The 18690-nt window shown below is 41.6% G+C and overlaps 1 protein-coding gene across 1 annotated transcript; it reads right to left on the minus strand.

Moving 5' to 3' along the window:
- Positions 1-56: 56 nt before the first annotated feature.
- LOC127924938 (choline transporter-like protein 2) lies at positions 57-16816 on the minus strand. The gene is given in 22 exon segments (XM_052509610.1): positions 57-1598; positions 2349-2611; positions 5142-5226; positions 5470-5558; positions 5685-5755; positions 5969-6042; positions 8214-8317; positions 8512-8606; positions 8878-9140; positions 9346-9430; positions 9778-9970; positions 10537-10668; positions 11071-11183; positions 11455-11538; positions 13222-13348; positions 13479-13539; positions 13630-13831; positions 14479-14557; positions 14560-14565; positions 14958-15031; positions 15167-15215; positions 16602-16816. Coding segments are annotated over 21 exon segments (2115 nt in total). The 5' UTR covers positions 16618-16816; the 3' UTR covers positions 57-1598; positions 2349-2498.
- Positions 16817-18690: the final 1874 nt, after the last annotated feature.

The raw sequence follows: 18690 nt of genomic DNA on the forward strand, positions 1-18690 counted from the left end.
TCACCTTAATTATGTATTTTTCTAGACACAATAACTTTAAATAATAATTTAGTATGTAGCAGTAAAAAAAAACTGTATTATTTACAACACATCCTGTTACAAAAACACACGTTTACACAATCCTTCTCTTGAAAATGAAATATACAAAAGCTTGCATTTGAGGTTAAGGAGATGGGCCAGCAGGCCAAATTTCACATATTTGTCTACTTTGGGGTGGCAAAGTCTAATGAGGATTTTCATTTAGGTTACATGTTGGTATGATATCCATGATTCTGAGGTAGATAAATGTGTGCATTTTATGTTTTGACCTCTATGTGGTTAGTTGGTGCCACAGGATTGATGGTATGAAATAATGTTGTATTATCTGGGATCTTTTCAAACAAATTGAATTTTCTTTGTTATTCACTTCATAATACAACATATTAAGGTATGAAAAAACAGGAATGGTAATGACATCTCTATGGTCCAATCTTTCAGGGGTCAAAGGTCATAAATGTATGCATTTTGGGGAATATCAAGACAGAATGGGAAGTATAGAAATATCTAGTTCCGCCATTCAGAACAGTGTTGTTTCAACGATGAGTCAGTCTAGGTCAATCATTTCGAAGAGATGGCAAAAATGTACCAAGTACCATGTTTTACGATGGGATCCACCCAATGGAATGTTCTATTGTTGTTTGACACAGTCATTTTCAATGAGCATGTGAACATTCCAACTTGCCTTAAAATGTATTTATCAGCCTGCAAACATTCTATTGCATAGATTCCCAAACAACAAGACATATAAAGGTGTGAAAAGCTTGGAAAGCTACTATTTTGGAGTGGGCATCATATCTATTTGTTCATAGGAATGGGGGAATAAGATGAGACTATTAAACCTTTACCACCCCAAAGTGGACTACATTTTCACTGGCCTATGGACTACTTAACAAATCTTCAGTCCCAAAACTAATACTGCATTAGAACATGTTTTCTTTACTTTGGTAAGTTACAGTAAATCTACACTGCAATATGCAGCCATTATACAAGATCAACAGCAGCAATAGTGAAAATAATATTATTAACAAACCTGATGCAAAAATTATTTAGCATTTAAAGCAAAACATTTTTGTAAATGAAATGTGAGAAAATCTATGTAATTCATTATACATTTGAGAAAACTGACAAAAACTTGGAGAATTCTCATGTAAAACATGTGTTCAATTTGAACACATTATACAGAGTCAGCCACAAAACCCCCAAAAGGTAACAAAGTTTTGTATGTTCAAAGCGTTTCAAGAGGACTGCAGAAAGTAAAACGGTCTAGCCAAAATAAAACGGCCTAGAAGTAAAACGGCCTAGAAGTAAAACGACCTAGAAGTAAAACGGCCTAGAAGTAAAACGGCCTAGAAGTAAAACGACCTAGAAGTAAAACGACCTAGAAGTAAAACGGCCTAGCCAAAGTAAAACGGCCTAGCCAAAGTAAAACGACCTAGCCAAAGTAAAACGGCCTAGCCAAAGTAAAACGACCTAGAAGTAAAACGGCCTAGCCAAAGTAAAACGGCCTAGAAGTAAAACGGCCTAGCCAAAGTAAAACGGCCTAGCCAAAGTAAAACGGCCTAGCCAAAGTACCTAGAAGTAAAACGGCCTAGCCAAAAATAAAAGTAGAAAAACGGCCTAGAAGTAAAAACGACCTAGCCAAAGTAAAAACGACCTAGAAGTAAACGGCCTAGCCTAAAGTAAAACGGCCTAGCCAAAGTAAAAGACCTAAAGTAAAACGGCCAAAGTAAAGCCTAGCCAAAGTAAAACGGCCTAGAAGTAAAAACGGCCTAGCCAAAGTAAAACGGCCTAGAAGTAAAACGGCCTAGCCAAAGTAAAACGGCCTAGAAGTAAAACGGCCTAGCCAAAGTAAAAACAGCCTAGCCAAAGTAAAACGGCCTCAAAGTGTAGCCATAAAGCAGAAGTAAAACGGTAAAAAGTAAACTAAGTACTAAAGTAAAACGTAAGTAGCCAAAGTAAAAAACGACCTAGCCAAAGTAAAAAGTAAAAACCTAGCCAAAGTAAAACGGCCTAGAAGTAAAAGCCTAGCCAAAGTAAAAAAGCCAAAGTAAAAACGCCTAGAAGTAAAACCTAGCCAAACGGTAGAAGTAAAACGGCCTAGCCAAAGTAAAAACCTAGCCAAAGTAAAACAGCCTAGCCAAAGTAAAACAAGCCAAAGTAAAACAACAAAAGGCAGAGCAAAAAGCAACAACAAAAATGATAATAAAACAATAACAGATTTACATCTTTAAAAAAACAAATATTATAAGCTCTGTCATAGACACCTTCTGTGGGAAACACAACGAAATATGTTGGCTACTCATTCAGACCTCTCCGTTTGTGACGATGGCATCCTTCTGTAGCCATACAGTATCGTGATCTTAAGGCACATTTGACACACACAGCACACTGCGCAGGCAAGGCGGCTTGACCGCATCTTTCTCTGTTCTCCTCACACGTACGCACGCACACACCAACAGCTAGTCTACAGTCTTGGCCTGATCCTCGTTGGACTTCTTCAGAATGGTGAGAAGGTTCTGAGACATGAAGTAGGGTCTCTCTGCAGTTCCGTCATTGCGTTCCAGGTCTTCCACTGGAAAATCAATGGATTGATGAGACAACAATAAGAGAAGCAACCATTGTCAAACTCAACATCTCTTCAGGTAAAACAGTATCCTATTCCTAACAACATAAAGGTTACCCAGACACCATCTAAGCTAATCCTGTACTGAAAAGCATGCGTTGATGAAAGTGCTTGTGTAAAGTCCAGGACTAAACTTATTAAGTCTGTATCTGGGAAACTGTCCCAAAGTGAATAGAAACTCACCATTGTGTCATTCTCCCACTGTCCTATCGTCATTCAATATGATTACATTTGTCATTTACATGCAAAAAAAAAAGCTAGATATTGATCCATACAACAAACTTTAATCAACAGCTGCATCCAACAGAAGCAAACTGAGTGGAATGTATCATATATAAGTGAAATACTACATCAGCTAACATGGTTACAATGTGACACACACTGACAGAAACAGATAGAAAATATTGACAGAAGGTTGCAAGGTTAGTTTTGATAAAGCACTCAAAGGCAATGTTACTGAAACACCATGCAGCACAGAGATAGGGAAGAGAGAGAGAAAGAGAGCGAGAGAAAGAAGAAAACAAAGGCAAATAGGGTCAGTAAACATTGAGCAGGGCTTGCATTCATTAGGCCATGCAGCGGAAAACGTTTAAAAACATTTTGCAACGGAAAACAAAAACAAGTTCAGGTACGCCTCATAATGAGGCCGGAATGGAGTAAATGGAATGGCATCAAACACATGGAAACAATGTTTTTGATGTATTTGATACCATTCCACTGATTCCGCTCCAGCAATTACCAAGAGCCTGTCCTCCCCAATTAAGGTACAACCGACCACCTGTGGTTAATACGACCTAGATCTGAGAGGTTAAAACGATTGCGTCACAGCAACACAATCACAGCAGTTAAGCCAGTCTGAAATTCCAAGGCAAGTAGTTTGTGGAATTTCCCTACAATACATTGAGTCCAAAAACGTGTTCTTGGCTGGAGGGATCATCTATATAATTGATACAGAACTTAATAAGCTAAATAAATAATTGCACACAGATGTAATAAGACATAATAAGCATACCTATTAATAAATACATACTGTACATACACATTGATTCCATTGGAAATCACATTTTCATATCAAAGGATATCAAAGGATTTACCATTTGGTGTCAGCTGGTATCAATGTAAACATTGTTCATTTTCATCGTTAGTTGAAGTTTTGTTTTGATTGACTGTAAACATTGTAATAGTGAATTCATAGTGCATTCATTACTCATTACTTCATGATATTAAGACAATTAAATATTCATAATAACAATTGTAGTAGTCAGGCACAGGTTCAGCACTCACAGATCTACAGATCCTCACGATAAAAAAACATCACTGTCTAAAACCAAACCAACACAATAAATGAATAATCAATAAATAAACATAATATTTTCAAGCTACAGAGATGCACTGGGTTTTTGATCAGCCTTTTACAACCACAGGACCTTGTTAAAACCATCTACCTTTATGTTAAAACAACCCTATGTGTGAATACAATACATTAGCACTGTGAAAAGTCTTGCATTTAAAAGCTGGTCATACATTTAACTGGTTCAAATCACACAGTCGTTAGCATAGAATTACATATTAGCATAGAATTACATATTACGTCGTTAGTAACAGGTAGTGTATACTGGCTCCATACGGCACATGTTATATGAGGAGGGCCAGGAGCATTTCCTGACCTAGTTATGAGGTTTACCAAGCTTCACGTCTCCATGACAACGTAAACCACTACTCCTGGGTGTAGAAGAATGGTCTTTAGGCTCCGCCTCTTGAGGTTTCTTTTCCTCTATCTCTTCCTTTTTAGGTTCTGTCGGCTGGTGATCCTTCTCTTCAGGTTTGTCCTCCTTTGATCCCTTTTCTTCCACTCCTTCCTCCTCTTCTGGTCCCGTCTTTTCTGGTCCCTTCTCTTCCTCCTCCTCCTTCACTTCAGATTTCTCTTGTGTTTCTTCCACTTCCGCCTCTTCGGTCTTCTCCTTCAGAGGTCGCTCCTCTTCATTGGCCTGCATGAACACATCTTGGCGTTTCAGTTGTATCTCTCCATCTTGTTCTTTCAGCGGTACTTCCTCCTCCAGGCGAACTTCGTCCATCAGTGTAGGTTCAGTTGGGTCAGCGTCTGGCTGTTCCGTACCATCTTTGTTGTCCTCTTCCTCCGCCATTTTGGTTTTGGAGAGAATCTCGTGAAGCTCCGGAGACATGAAGTACGGCCTTTCTGGAGAGCCGTCGTTTCTCTCCAGGTCTTCGCCTTCGTTGTGTGTGTGTTTGATGTGTATTACGGGGTTATGTTTGTTCGGGTTAGTGGTAAAAAATAACAGAAGCAAAAAGTGTGGAATAAGAAATAGTGAAGTGTGGAATAAGGAGGGAAGAGACAAAGAGAAGGAAAAGTCAGAAACATGGCAGGCAAAAGAGGAATCTCAGGTAAAAAGAGCATTTCAGATTTGGAAAGTTGTGTGAGTGACTAAAGAGTATACCAATAAAATAGGATATTACTTACAGAAGCAGAGGAAGAGTGTGTCCACACACATAGCGTACACACTGAAGAATCCATGGGCAATCAGGTAGGATCCCACCACCACCGTCTAGGAAGAGAGAAACAGGCACACGCACAGTGTTGGAATCAATACAAACAACACTTAGACACTCTAAGGCAGTATTCCTCAGTCTTGAGTCAGTAGACCGGCCCTGGGATAATGTTGACCAGTTTTAATGTAACGGTCCTTTAAATAAGTATGACCTTTAGCTTACCAATCCCTAGCACAAAAAACATTGAGAAACGTGGATTGAAGTAACAGTATAAGAGTTCATTCAGGCCTGTATCTCACCAGAATGGGAACCCAGTAGTAGTTGAGAGAGGGGGCAGTCTGCTCCACAGCCTTAATCCTCCCAGAGAAGAAGAAGAAAGAACAGATTCCTAGCAAGAGAAGAAGAGATGCATATTATTAGGATATGAGGGCTCACTGAAAGGTATCACAGATGGTGGGAAACTGTACAAGGTGTCAATCAAGTCTCTCTGCTTGTGTTTCTGAGGATCACTTACCCACAATTCCAACGATGAGGAGCTTCCCCAAAAACAATAGGAAGTCAGTCACCTTGTCCAAGACAGCCACCCTGAGAAGCCAACAGAGAAATGAATCAAAAGAGACAGAAACCCAAAGAGATACATGAATACTGTCTGTATGAATGGAGATGTGGAGTTGTTAAAGATGCTATTGCTCTTCAGAAAAGGTCCCAGAGACTTGGGTTTGAGAAGGAGATGTGAAGGGTTCATGGAGGGTTTATGTAGGGTTTATGAAGGGCGTCTCAGTAGTCAACAACACTCACCTGATTATATTTCTCATGAGGAGGAAGAAGGCATCTCTGGCTGAGGTGCAGAAGCTTTTACCATATATTGCCACCTAGGGGAAACATGTGGTGTTACATACAGTGTCAATTCACACAGTCTTCAATTCACACAGTTCACACAGTCTTCAATTCACACAGCTCACACTGCCTTCAATTCACACAGTTCACACAGTCTTCAATTCACACAGTTCACACTGTCTTCAATTCACACAGTTCACACTGTCTTCAATTCACACAGTTCACACTGCCTTCAATTCACACAGTTCACACTGCCTTCAATTCACACAGTTCACACTGTCTTCAATTCACACAGTTCACACTGTCTTCAATTCACACAGTTCACACTGCCTTCAATTCACACAGTTCACACTGCCTTCAATTCACACAGTTCACACTGTCTTCAATTCACACAGTTCACACTGTCTTCAATTCACACAGTTCACACTGTCTTCAATTCACACAGTTCACACTGTCTTCAATTCACACAGTTCACACTGCCTTCAATTCACACAGTTCACACTGCCTTCAATTCACACAGTTCACACTGTCTTCAATTCACACAGTTCACACTGTCTTCAATTCACACAGTTCACACTGCCTTCAACACAGTTCACACTGTCTTCAATTCACACAGTTCACACTGTCTTCAATTCACACAGTCTTCACACAGTTGTCTTCAATTCACACAGTTCACACTGTCTTCAATTCACACAGTTCACACTGTCTTCAATTCACACAGTTCACACTGCCTTCAATTCACACAGTCTTCAATTCACACAGTTCACACTGTCTTCAATTCACACAGTTCACACAGTCTTCAATTCACACAGTTCACACTGTTCACACTGTCTTCAATTCACACAGTTCACACTGTCTTCAATTCACACAGTTCACACTGTCTTCAACTGTCTTTCACACAGTTCACAGTCTTCAATTCACACAGTTCACACTGTCTTCAATTCACACAGTTCACACTGTCTTCAATTCACACAGTTCACACTGTCTTCAAGTCTTCCAATTCACACAGTTCACACTGTCTTCACACAGTTCACACTGTCTTCAATTCACACAGTTCACACTGTCTTCAATTCACACAGTTCACACTGTCTTCAATTCACACAGTTCACACTGTCTTCAATTCACACAGTTCACACTGTCTTCAATTCACACAGTTCACACTGTCTTCAATTCACACAGTTCACACTGTCTTCAATTCACACAGTTCACACTGTCTTCAATTCACACAGTTCACACTGTCTTCAATTCACACAGTTCACACTGTCTTCAATTCACACAGTTCACACTGTCTTCAATTCACACAGTTCACACTGTCTTCAATTCACACAGTTCACACTGTCTTCAGTTCACACTGTCTTCAATTCACACAGTTCACACTGTCTTCTTCACTCAGTTCACACTCTTCAATTCACACAGTTCACACTGTCTTCTTCTTCAATTCACACAGTCTTCAATTCACAGTTCACACTGTCTTCAATTCACACAGTTCACACAGTCTTCAATCACACAGTTCACACTGTCTTCAGTTCACACTGTCTTCAATTCACACAGTTCACACTGTCTTCAATTCACACAGTTCAGTTCACACTGTCTTCAATTCACACAGTTCACATTCACACAGTTCACACTGTCTTCAATTCACACAGTTCACTGTCTTCAATTCACACAGTTCACACTGTCTTCAATTCACACAGTTCACACTGCCTTCAATTCACACAGTTCACACTGTCTTCAATTCACACAGTTCACACTGTCTTCAATTCACACAGTTCACACAATTCACACAGTTCACACAGTCTTCAATTCACACAGTTCACACTGTCTTCAATTCACTCAGTTCACACTGCATTCAATTCACACAGTTCACACTGCCTTCAATTCACACAGTTCACACAGTCTTCAATTCACACAGTTCACACTGTCTTCAATTCACACAGTTCACACTTCACAGTCTTCAATTCACACAATTCACACTGTCTTCAATTCAACAGTTCACACTGTTCACACTGCCTTCAATTCACACAGTTCACACTGTCTTCAATTCACACAGTTCACACTGTCTTCAATTCAGTTCACACTGTCTTCAAAACAGTTCACACTGTCTTCAATTCACACAGTTCACACTGTCTTCAATTCACACTGTTCACACAGTCTTTAACACACAAAGAACGTTCACACATTCACACAGTTAGGTTGATGAACTCACCATGATGTAGGCGTTTCTGTTGAGGAACTTGATGAATTTCTCCAGGCACCAGAAGCAGCACTTCAGGCAGCTGAGCAGGAACTTGGCAAAGCGATTCTGGGCAGCTAGTGGGGTACATAAAAACAAACAGGAGATAATGACATCTGTTCCTGTTCATTTAGATAACAACCATCTATTACAATGTAATAATTAGTAGTGACATTTTTTGGTCCATTTCCCACTGTATGATGTCAATGAGGAAGTATCCCAGTCATTCACATCTGAGAATGGAACAGGATATGTGAGAACACCACCTCACCTTTCAGCTTCTGGTCCAGGTACTCCAGCAGAACCCTGATGACCTGAACCAGAGACAGGATGAGGGAACCGAAGGCAAGGGAGCCTGTATGGTATCTAGACAGGGGGAAGAAGGTAAAAGATTGTATCCAAATTATTGGTCTCTCACTAACTCTCCATGCAACCCTTCTTTCTTTCTTTCTTTCTTTCTTTCTTTCTTTCTTTCTTTCTTTCTTTCTTTCTTTCTTTCTTTCTTTCTTTCTTTCACCCTATCACTCACTCACACACTCACTCAGTCACTCACCCCCCACACCCACGTGCACTGCTTACACACACACACACATGCATCCAAACCCCCACCCCCCATCCCACACACTACCCCGCCTACCTGAGGGCTCGACCAAGTGAGGAGCAGATGGGGTTGGCTGGGATGTCGTCGGGCTTCTTGAAGGCCCAGTAGTAGGATGCAAAGGCCCCAGCCAGGGTCACCTGACCCAGCGCTGTCACAAAGTTAGCACACCAGAAGAAGAGGAACACGTTGTAGAACTGGAACAGGATGAGGTATTTATGGTAGTAGGTCTCGCCTCCGTAGAAGGCAAACAGGCACTCGGCGTCCGGGCACCGGGCTGTGATGTTGGTGGTGTTGAACGTCTGAGGAAAGAGAGGGGAAATCTCTGTGATATTAGCACTTCTGCTGGTCTTAAAGGAGTAGTCCACTTATATTCAATAAATTAGAAAAAAGGCCGTTTTTGAACACTATATACAGATAGAATAGAAGGAATATAAAAGTTTACAAGAAATAAGCCTGATGTGTAAACAGGCAGATATGGAAGAACAGAGACATCTTGTGGCTCACCTCGGGATTGCAGGTGTCTCTGGAGTAATTACACTCAGTGGTGTTGAACACTTTGTACACCTGCTCATTGGAGGTGGACAGGAAGCTGGGAAAGGTGGTCAAGGAGGTTCCATCACTAAAGAAGTAGATACTGAGACATGTCATACAGACGTGACCATCTGCATGGAAACTTTATGGATACATTTAGTTTCCGCAGCGATGACTTGTGGAGGAGTCGTCCCAGTTATTTTCCTTGACGGTCTCAGTCTGTCCACATTTCAATCTGCATGGTTCCCTTCACCATCTACGGCTATCTAGGCTAGCGCTACAACAAAACCTATAACTAAAAGTAATCTAGCACATTTCACACCATTACAAGGACCGATACAGGAACACTTCTTTCCCTTGACAGACATGTAAACATGAATAACATGATTGACAGCTGAAGGATACACAGCAGTGATGGCCCAGTAGGCTATGACCAGGGCCAGCAGGGCAAAGGTCAACAGAGGGTAGAACAGTGATGACATCACATGGCCAACAGCCCTGCTGGCCTCCTTGATGAGGGCGATGGCGATGAGGACTCTCTTCCTGAGGAAGATGAGCAGCAGGATGACAACCACCTCCACGATGGACAGGATGATCACTGACGAAGGAGCGGAGTGTAGTTAGAGTGTTGGTGTGTGTGTGTGTCTCAACTTGAGTTGAATGAGTTGATGTGAGAGAGCGAGGGAGAAAGAGTATAGAAATGGAGAGATAGGGAGAGAGAGTGTCATTTCCCCAAATTTGACATACTTATTCAAGGTTTCAAAGACCTCTCTGATGAGAGTAGGCTGCCTGTCCTGTTGGGGGAGGACGCAGAGAGCTGTGGGTTGGCAGCGCACTACATTGCTGCCTGCCATAACATGAGGGACAGTGTCTGCCAGACCAACCAACCTGCACATGTCCTCTATGCTTATTGTTATAATTCAATGTATGGTTATTTTGACCCTTGATTATTGTTGTTACTGTTGTCCTGTTGACTATATTGATTAATATTATTGTAATTATGTTAATATTGTAAATCTCCAAAGTAAGCTTTGGCAATATGTACATCATGCAAATAAAGCAAATTCAAATGAATTGAGAGAGAAAGAGAAAGTGAGAGAGCAGAAGAGAGAGAAAAATAAATAGAGGGAGAGAGAAAGAGGAAGAATGAGTGCATGTACTCACTGAAAGCCAGCCAGGTCTGTCTGATCTGCAGGTAAACAGAGAAGTCTGTCTGCAGTCCCAGATCACGGATAGTGACGTCAGAACCCGGCTCTCCCTTCAGGCTGCGGTACTCCATGGCACAATGGAAGATCCCTAAACATTTTAAAGGTAAGAGTCAGCCAAATGACGTTGCACGAGCAGCACAGCAGATATTGCGATGAGCAAGATGAAATACTTGGCTCTCACACAGTGACACAGTATCTGTACACGTGTACGGGGTTTTCTTCACACCGTTACAGCCTGGTAGCCATGGGACCAAATCAGCCGAGAAGTTTAGCCTTGCACTTCAACGCTCTTAGTTGTTGCGGAAATTGACCCACTCTTGATGTTTACTTAGTGCACCTACGTCATATCACTGAGCCTACCTCTAACATTTCTTAATGGTTAACTTGATAAAGCACAATGTTGATTTTATTATTTTTAATGGTACTTTAAATAGGTAAAACAACAATATGTTATCAGTTAGATAGGTTTCGGGAAAGGGGAATATAATACCATATCCGATGACCAGTATCACCATGACGATCATGACCCAGATCATGATCCCGGCCAGGTAGCGCAGGAGGACGATGAAGATGAGACTGACCACCATGGCTATCACCAGACCACTGGAGGAGAGACAGGAAATCGCATTCACATTCACAGAACCTTATTAAGATGAGACTGACCCCCCTCCCACACACTGTCACCAGACTGCTGGAGGAATACAGATAATATTCAAATTCACAGAACTTTGTTATTCCTGTGAGGGAACATTTATCTCTATGGGGAAATGTTGGCTCAGCAATACATTATTGGGATAATACAGGTAACTATAGAGTGTGCAACTTTCTTTATTGTCTTGTGTCATGAGTGTGTTTACCACAGAGAGACACTCACATCAGTATCCAGTACCAGGACACAGTGTAGTCCTCAAAGATCCTCATGGCTACCTGGCGAGCCTCAACAACCACATTGGACTTCCTGTAAGAACAACAAGTCCACTTAACACTTTGCTAACAATTGACAGACAGACGGACGGACGGACAGACAGACAGACAGACAGACAGATTGATAGGTTGGTTGGTAGGTAGGTAGGTAGGTAGGTAGGTTGATTCATTCATTAATTCATTCATACAGTACCAGTCAAAAGTTTGGACACACCTACTCATTCAAGGGTTTTCTTTGTTTTGACTATTTTCGACATTGTAGAATAATAGTGAAGACATCAAAACTATGAAATAACACATATGGAATCATGTAGTAACCAAATAAGTGTTTTCAAAGTAGCCACACTTTGCCTTGATGACAGCATTGCACACTCTTGGCATTCTCTCTTCAGTCACAATGAACAGCTTCATTTGTGGAATTTCTTTCCTTCTTAATGCATTTGAACCAATCAGTTGTGTTGTGACAAGGTAGGGGTGGTATACAGAAGATAGCCCTATTTGATAAAAGACCAAGTCCATATTATGGCAAGAACAGCTCAAATAAGCAAAGAGAAACGACAGTCCATCATTACTTTAAGACATGAAGGTCAGTCAATCAGGAACATTTCAAGAATGTGAAAGTTTCTTCAAGTGTAGTTGCAAAAACCATCAAGCGCTATGATGAAACTGGCTCTCATGAGGACCCCCACAGGAAAGGAAGACTCTTACCTCATACCTCTGCTGCAGAGGATAAATTCATTAGAGTTAACTGCACGTCAGAATGCAGCCCAAATAAATGCTTCATAGAGTTCAAGTAACAGACACGTCTCAGCATCAGCTGTTCAGAGGAGACTGCGTGAATCAGGCCTTCATGGTCAAATTGCTGCAAAGAAACCACTACTAAAATACACCAATAATAAGAAAAAACTTGCTTAGGCCAAGAAACACAAGCAATGGACATTAGACCAGTGGACATCTCTCCTTTGGTCTGATGATTCCAATTATGAGGTTTTTGGTTCCAACCTCCGTGTCTTTGTGAGATGCAGAGTGGTTGAACGAATGATCTCCACATGTGTGTTTCCCACCGTGAAGCATGGAGGAGGAGGTGTGATGTGGGGGTGCTTTGCTGGTGACACTGTCAGTGATTTATTTAGAATTCAAGGCACACTTATCCAGCATGGCTACCATAGCATTCTGCAGTGATTCACCATCCTATCTGGTTTGCACTTAGTGGGACTATCGTTTGTTTTTCAACAGGACAATGACCCAATACACCTCCAGGCTGTGTAAGGGCTATTTGACCAAGGAGAGTGATGGAGTGATACATTAGATGACCTGGCCTCCACAATCCCCCGACCTCAACCCAATTGAGATGGTTTGGGATGAGTTGGACCGCAGAGTGAAGGAAAAGCAGCCAACAAATACTCAGCATATGTGGGAACTCCTTCAAGACTGTTGGAAATGCATTGCAGGTGAAGCTGGTTAAGAGAATGCCAAGAGTGCGCAAAGCTGTCTTCAAGGCAAAGGGTGGCTACTTTGAAGAATCTCATTTGTTTTTAAAAAATAGTTTACTACATGATTCCATATGTGTTATTTCATAGTTTTGATGTCTTCACTATTATTCTACAATGTAGAAAATAGTCCAAATAAAGAAAAACCCTTGAATGAGTAGGTGTGTCCAAACGTTTGACTGGTACTGTATATTGACGGTGTTTCAGGTTGAGGCATGAGGACTCACTTTGAAGCGTCCAGAAAATCAGTGGCGTTCACCTTCTCTCCCTCCCCGTTGTCAAAAATAGTCTCGTTGCCAACGACAACCACACCACCTTTCATGGTACTGAGAGCTGGAAGGCACCGACGAGTGACTGGAGGGAGAGGAGAGAGAGTGGAGATCAAGAATCACTAACTGTGTGGCCACTATACATTTACTAAGTCTTTATAAAAACACACACACACACACATACAGTGCACGCTATGGCTCCTGAGAAGACTTACATGGTTTGCTGGACATGAGCATGGAAGGACACAGGCCATCCCTTAGGATCTCGGTAGCACTCTGCGAAACAAAACAAAGTCACCCTTAGTTACACATTATTTCCCTAACTACATACTTTACCACTGCAAATGTATCTCCTCTGTCACCCACCATTTTGGAGAAGTCCACTCCTTCCTTGCAGAACTGCTTGTAGTACTCCTGCTCTCCTTTGTTCAGGTAGGCTTTCAGCAACGTCGTGTGTTTGGTAGGACAACTTTCCACACATAACTGAGTGGTGGGGCACTGGAACTCCAGCAGGGTCAGGGGACTGGCACACTTCAGGATGTTGAAGTAGAACAGGAGAGGTTTCTTCCTGTTAGAGACAATTACAGGTTTACATACACCTTAGCCAAATACATGTAAACTCAGTTTTCACAATTCCTAACATTTAATCCTAGTAAAAATTCCCTGTCTTAGGTCAGTTAGGATCACCGCTTTATTTTATGAATGTGAAATGTCAGAATAGTAGTAGAGATAATAATTTATTTGAGCTTTTATTTCTTTCATCACATTCCCAGTGGGTCAGAAGTTTAAATACACTCAATTAGTATTCAGTAGCATTGCCTTTAAATTGTTTAACTTGGGACAAACATTTCAGGTAGCTTTCCACAAGCTTCCCACAATAAGTTAGGGAATTTTGGCCCATTCCTCCAGACAGAGCTGGTGTAACTGAGTCAGGATTGTAGGCCTCCTTGCTCGCACACGATTTTTCAGTTCTGTCCACAAATTTTCTACAGGATTGAGGTCAGGGCTTTGTGATGGCCACAGAAATACTTTGACTTTGTTGTCCTTAAGCCATTTTTCAGGCTCCCCACAGAGCATCAGCATGATACCACAGGACATATTAACACGAAGAGACAGATAATATCTTGACATGTGAATGGACAAGAGGAATTCTAAAGAATCAGTGTTGAAGAGAGATGTTCAAAGGCAGAATAAATAGGGGGTAATGGAAGGGGCTTACTCCAGGGGGTCCCGGCCTGGCCACAGAACTGTCCTCTGCTGTCAGTCGGGTAGATAACCTTCCTGGGGTCCCCTGAGACCAGGCTGGAGTAGGAGGAAGTATAACAACACTGTAGTTCAGATACTGTCCAGTTATCATAACGACACATGATGGAATCTAATAGAATCATTTCAAATAGAATAAAATATAACTTTACTGTGTCATATTTGGGCCTTGTATTTTGGTTAATCATGTCACATGACCTGGAATTGAAACTTTATTTAAAGCTCTTTCATCAAACTGCCCCCTTTTCTTTTTATGTCCGACGGCCCAGCACCATCCTCAGACAATTTCTTACATTTTTGGTCCAATTATCATTTCTGGAAAAGGCTTACAATAAAAGTTCAAATCCAGCTCATGTGACATGATTAACCAAAACACAGGGCCCTAGAACTGATGTAATGGCCAGTAATAGTGTAGTTGTGGAGACACTGACCCAGGATCCCCACAGCAAAGTATCCCAGTATGGCCAAGATGAAGAGAATACAGCAGAACACATCTGTGCAGCCCCTGGCAACCAGAGAGGGAGGAGAGAGAGAGAGATGGTTCGACTGCTATTTTTGACGTTGAGCTTTATTACGCTTTGCTATGTAGGTAATTGATAGACTGAGGTTTGGCTGTCAAAGGTGATAATGAGATGATTACCTGTTGTGGATGGGTCCTTTGAAGGTAGGGTCAAACTTCCGTGCTTCACCTGTGAACAAGCAAAGAGAGTTTATTATTTTTCTTTATATTTATACACAGGTGTGTGTGTGTGTGTGTGTGTGTGTGTGTGTGTGTGTGTGTGTGTGTGTGTGTGTGTGTGTGTGTGTGTGTGTGTGTGTGTGTGTGTGTGTGTGTGTGTGTGTGTGTGTGTGTGTGTGTGTGTGTGTGTGTGTGTTTATATGTGTGTAACAGTATATCTGTAAGTGTGTGTACACATTAACAACGCTGAGACATATTTTCCATAACAAAAGGATTCTCCCGCAAGACTGACATGCCTAGCAACCCACAAAATGGCTCCCCGGTGACTCAGAGCTCCCGGTGGACATTCTTAGGCGCCATAGTAACGCTATGGTAACACCTCAGAGACTAGGCAGGCACCACATCAGACAGCGCATCTACTCAATTCACCATAGTCTGGTAGCAGAGCAAGACAATTATAATGCTGTGTATACAGTCGGAATGGTCCTGATAAAATGTATTCTACATAACATCTAGAAACCAACACAAAAAGCTCAATCACCCAAAAACATTTTTAGTTCTTACCCAGAGTGACTTACAGTACTGAGTGCATTCCCCCCCCCCCCGTGGGAATCAAACCCACAACCCTGGCATTGCCAATGCCATGCTCTACTAACTGAGCTACACAGTTCTACAATACGCAAATGATGTGGGGCAACATTGTATTTCCTGTTTTGCATCTAAGATCTTGACCCTTATCCTGTTATGACATATGGCCATGTGTCTTGTTAACGAACGTGTCACATTATTTTCTGAACATAGAGCACAGTGTGACTGAGAACATTGTTGCAGCTTCTTGTCGGCATGATATACTGTTCTGTCAACGTGAGATATAACAGTGAGTCAGGCTTTCCATCCTGCTCAACAAAAAAATAGGAAACACCCCTTTTCTTCAGATGGCTGAACAATTAGTTTGACTGTACAGTATTTAAGAACATTATTGTATGAGTGTTGGAAATCCCATTGTACACAACAGCTGCAATGTGATGACACACTGTAGCCTTCACTCCTAGAAAAAAGGGTTCCTAAATAGTTCTTCGGCTGTCCCCATAGGAGAACCCTTTTTGGTTCTAAGAGTGTACACTATTTCACTGTGTCATCAGATCACACACGTTGCAACCACCACCCAGTGTCCCATAAAATAAACCATATTGGTTTGTAAACAAAAGTGAGTTGCCTCAATCTCATTCATTTACTGTCTATAATTACAGCCCATAATGTTCAGTTCAAAACATAATCAACGTCACAGACAACAACTGAAAAGGCTACTCCCATCATGCCCTCAATCAGTGAGAAGTGAAAGAAACAACAGGCACAACGAAAACCGTTACACCGCCGTCCTGAATATTTACAATACCTTTATTCTTTGCCATTCTCACTCCTCAGTCACTCCCTTTCTGTCTTTTTCATCAACAGGTTGGCTGTATTCATGTGTTGTGTTGTGTTGCCTATATTTATTTCAGTACACTTTTAATGCGTTAAGTGTGTCTCGACTCCAGACCACCACCTCAGACCTCACTTCCTTCTTCCTGTGTATTGCAAAATAAAGAACGAGTCAAATCTTGTTCTGCCTTCCTTTACCATTACGCTCCCTCCATTCCCTCGCTCTCTTCATTTCTCCCTCTCTTTGCCTATTTTACTGGGCTGTTATCATGGGAATGGGTGGCACACAGGAGGGTTGGAGAGAGAGAGAGAGAGAGGTAACAGTGTTTTTCTTTTCCCTTCACCGGCATAACTTAACCTTTTTCACTCCTAAAATGACTTTTGGTGAGTTCACCCTAATAGAGGGGATTTTAAAAGCTTTACAGGACTTGCATCTATCCTAAAAATAGATGGGTGTGGATGCAAAAGTCAGGGCGACTAGAAACGAAGCTAAACATCTATCACTCTCATGTAGGTCAAGTATGTAGACACTGATATAATATGATCATTCGTAAAACTCAACTGCAGTTCCCTTCCTATTCAGGGGATAGCAACAGGCTATGCACCTAACTGGGTCGACTGCAGAACACACAGTGTGTGGCGCACTGTGCATGACTTAGTTAGGTCTAGTGGTTCATCCAGAATGTTCCTTCAAATAACACATGCAACCTTATATCTGTAAAAAGCCTACAGGAAGAGGATCCTTCATATGAGTCGGCAGTTCTCTCGCTAGCCAGCGATGATGGGACTTCTCTGAACTTTCTAACTTCTTGTTTCAAAGTTAAGACGTATTTTTTTAACGTTTCACTCCTGATTGCCTTCACAACCGTGCTGAAAGTATCTATAACTAGACTACATATGATTTACAAACAATTGATTAACTATCAAATATATGATCTATAAGTCTATAGTCTATAAATGAGTTTTCAACAAAACACTGGCAATGTTTGTAGTCTACCCAGCATTTTCTTTTGTACTGTATTGTATTTGAATGTGTATTTGAATGTGTATTTTATATTGCATTAGACAGGGCACATGTGGAAAAGAGAGCTCTCAATATGTCTTCCCAGTCGAAATAAAGGTTCAATCAAAAATGAAAATGCAGCCTGCATAGACCACCATACATATCTGTGTCTGTTCTGGAAGGACATATGCCCTCCTACATGCTCTCCCTGGTCTGGCCATGACACCTTCCCACCTTCCAACCTCCAAGGCCATGTGATAGACACACAGCGGAGACAATACTGACTTGTATGTATTGACAGATTTCAGTCTGACAATGGGACCTAGAGTGGGAGTAGCCTGGCAGCAGATCTGTTTGTGCTGTCTTGTCAATTGTCACATGATTATAAGCAAGGGTTGACGTTGCTGGGATAATGCCCTTACCAGCTGAGCCACACAGTGCTGTCATGATGGACATGTTCCACTTCCAGACCCAGTGGGACTATTGAATGTCCACTACCTAGACACTCTTAATGGGGTTGTGGTCTTAGTGATCTAATTGTTTAGTGTCTGCTTTCTGTTGTGGTCTAGTGATCTAATGGTTTAGTGTCTGCTGGTCTGTTGTGGTCTAGTGATCTAATGGTTTAATGGTTTAGTGTCTGTCTGTTGGTCTGTTGTGGTCTAGTGATCTAATGGTTTAGTGCCTGCTGGTCTGTTGTGGTCTAGTGATCCTGCTGTTCTGTTGTGGTCTACTGATCTAATGGTTTAGTGCCTGCTGGTCTGTTGTGGTCTAGTGATCGAATGGTTTCTGGTCTTGTGGTCTTGATAATGGTTTAGTGTCTGCTGTTCTGTTGTGGTCTACTGATCTAATGGTTTAGTGCCTGCTGGTCTGTTGTGGTCTAGTGATCGAATGGTTTAGTGTCTGCTGGTCTGTTGTGGTCTAGTGATCTAATGGTTTTCTGCTGGTCTGTTGTGGTCTGCTGGTTTAGTGTCTGCTGGTCTGTTGTGGTCTAGTGATCTAATGGTTTAGTGTCTGCTGGTCTGTTGTGGTCTAGTGATCTAATGGTTTAGTGTCTGCTGGT

This window comes from Oncorhynchus keta, unplaced genomic scaffold (assembly GCF_023373465.1).
Source record: "Oncorhynchus keta strain PuntledgeMale-10-30-2019 unplaced genomic scaffold, Oket_V2 Un_contig_4759_pilon_pilon, whole genome shotgun sequence".
Classification (NCBI taxonomy): domain Eukaryota; kingdom Metazoa; phylum Chordata; class Actinopteri; order Salmoniformes; family Salmonidae; genus Oncorhynchus; species Oncorhynchus keta.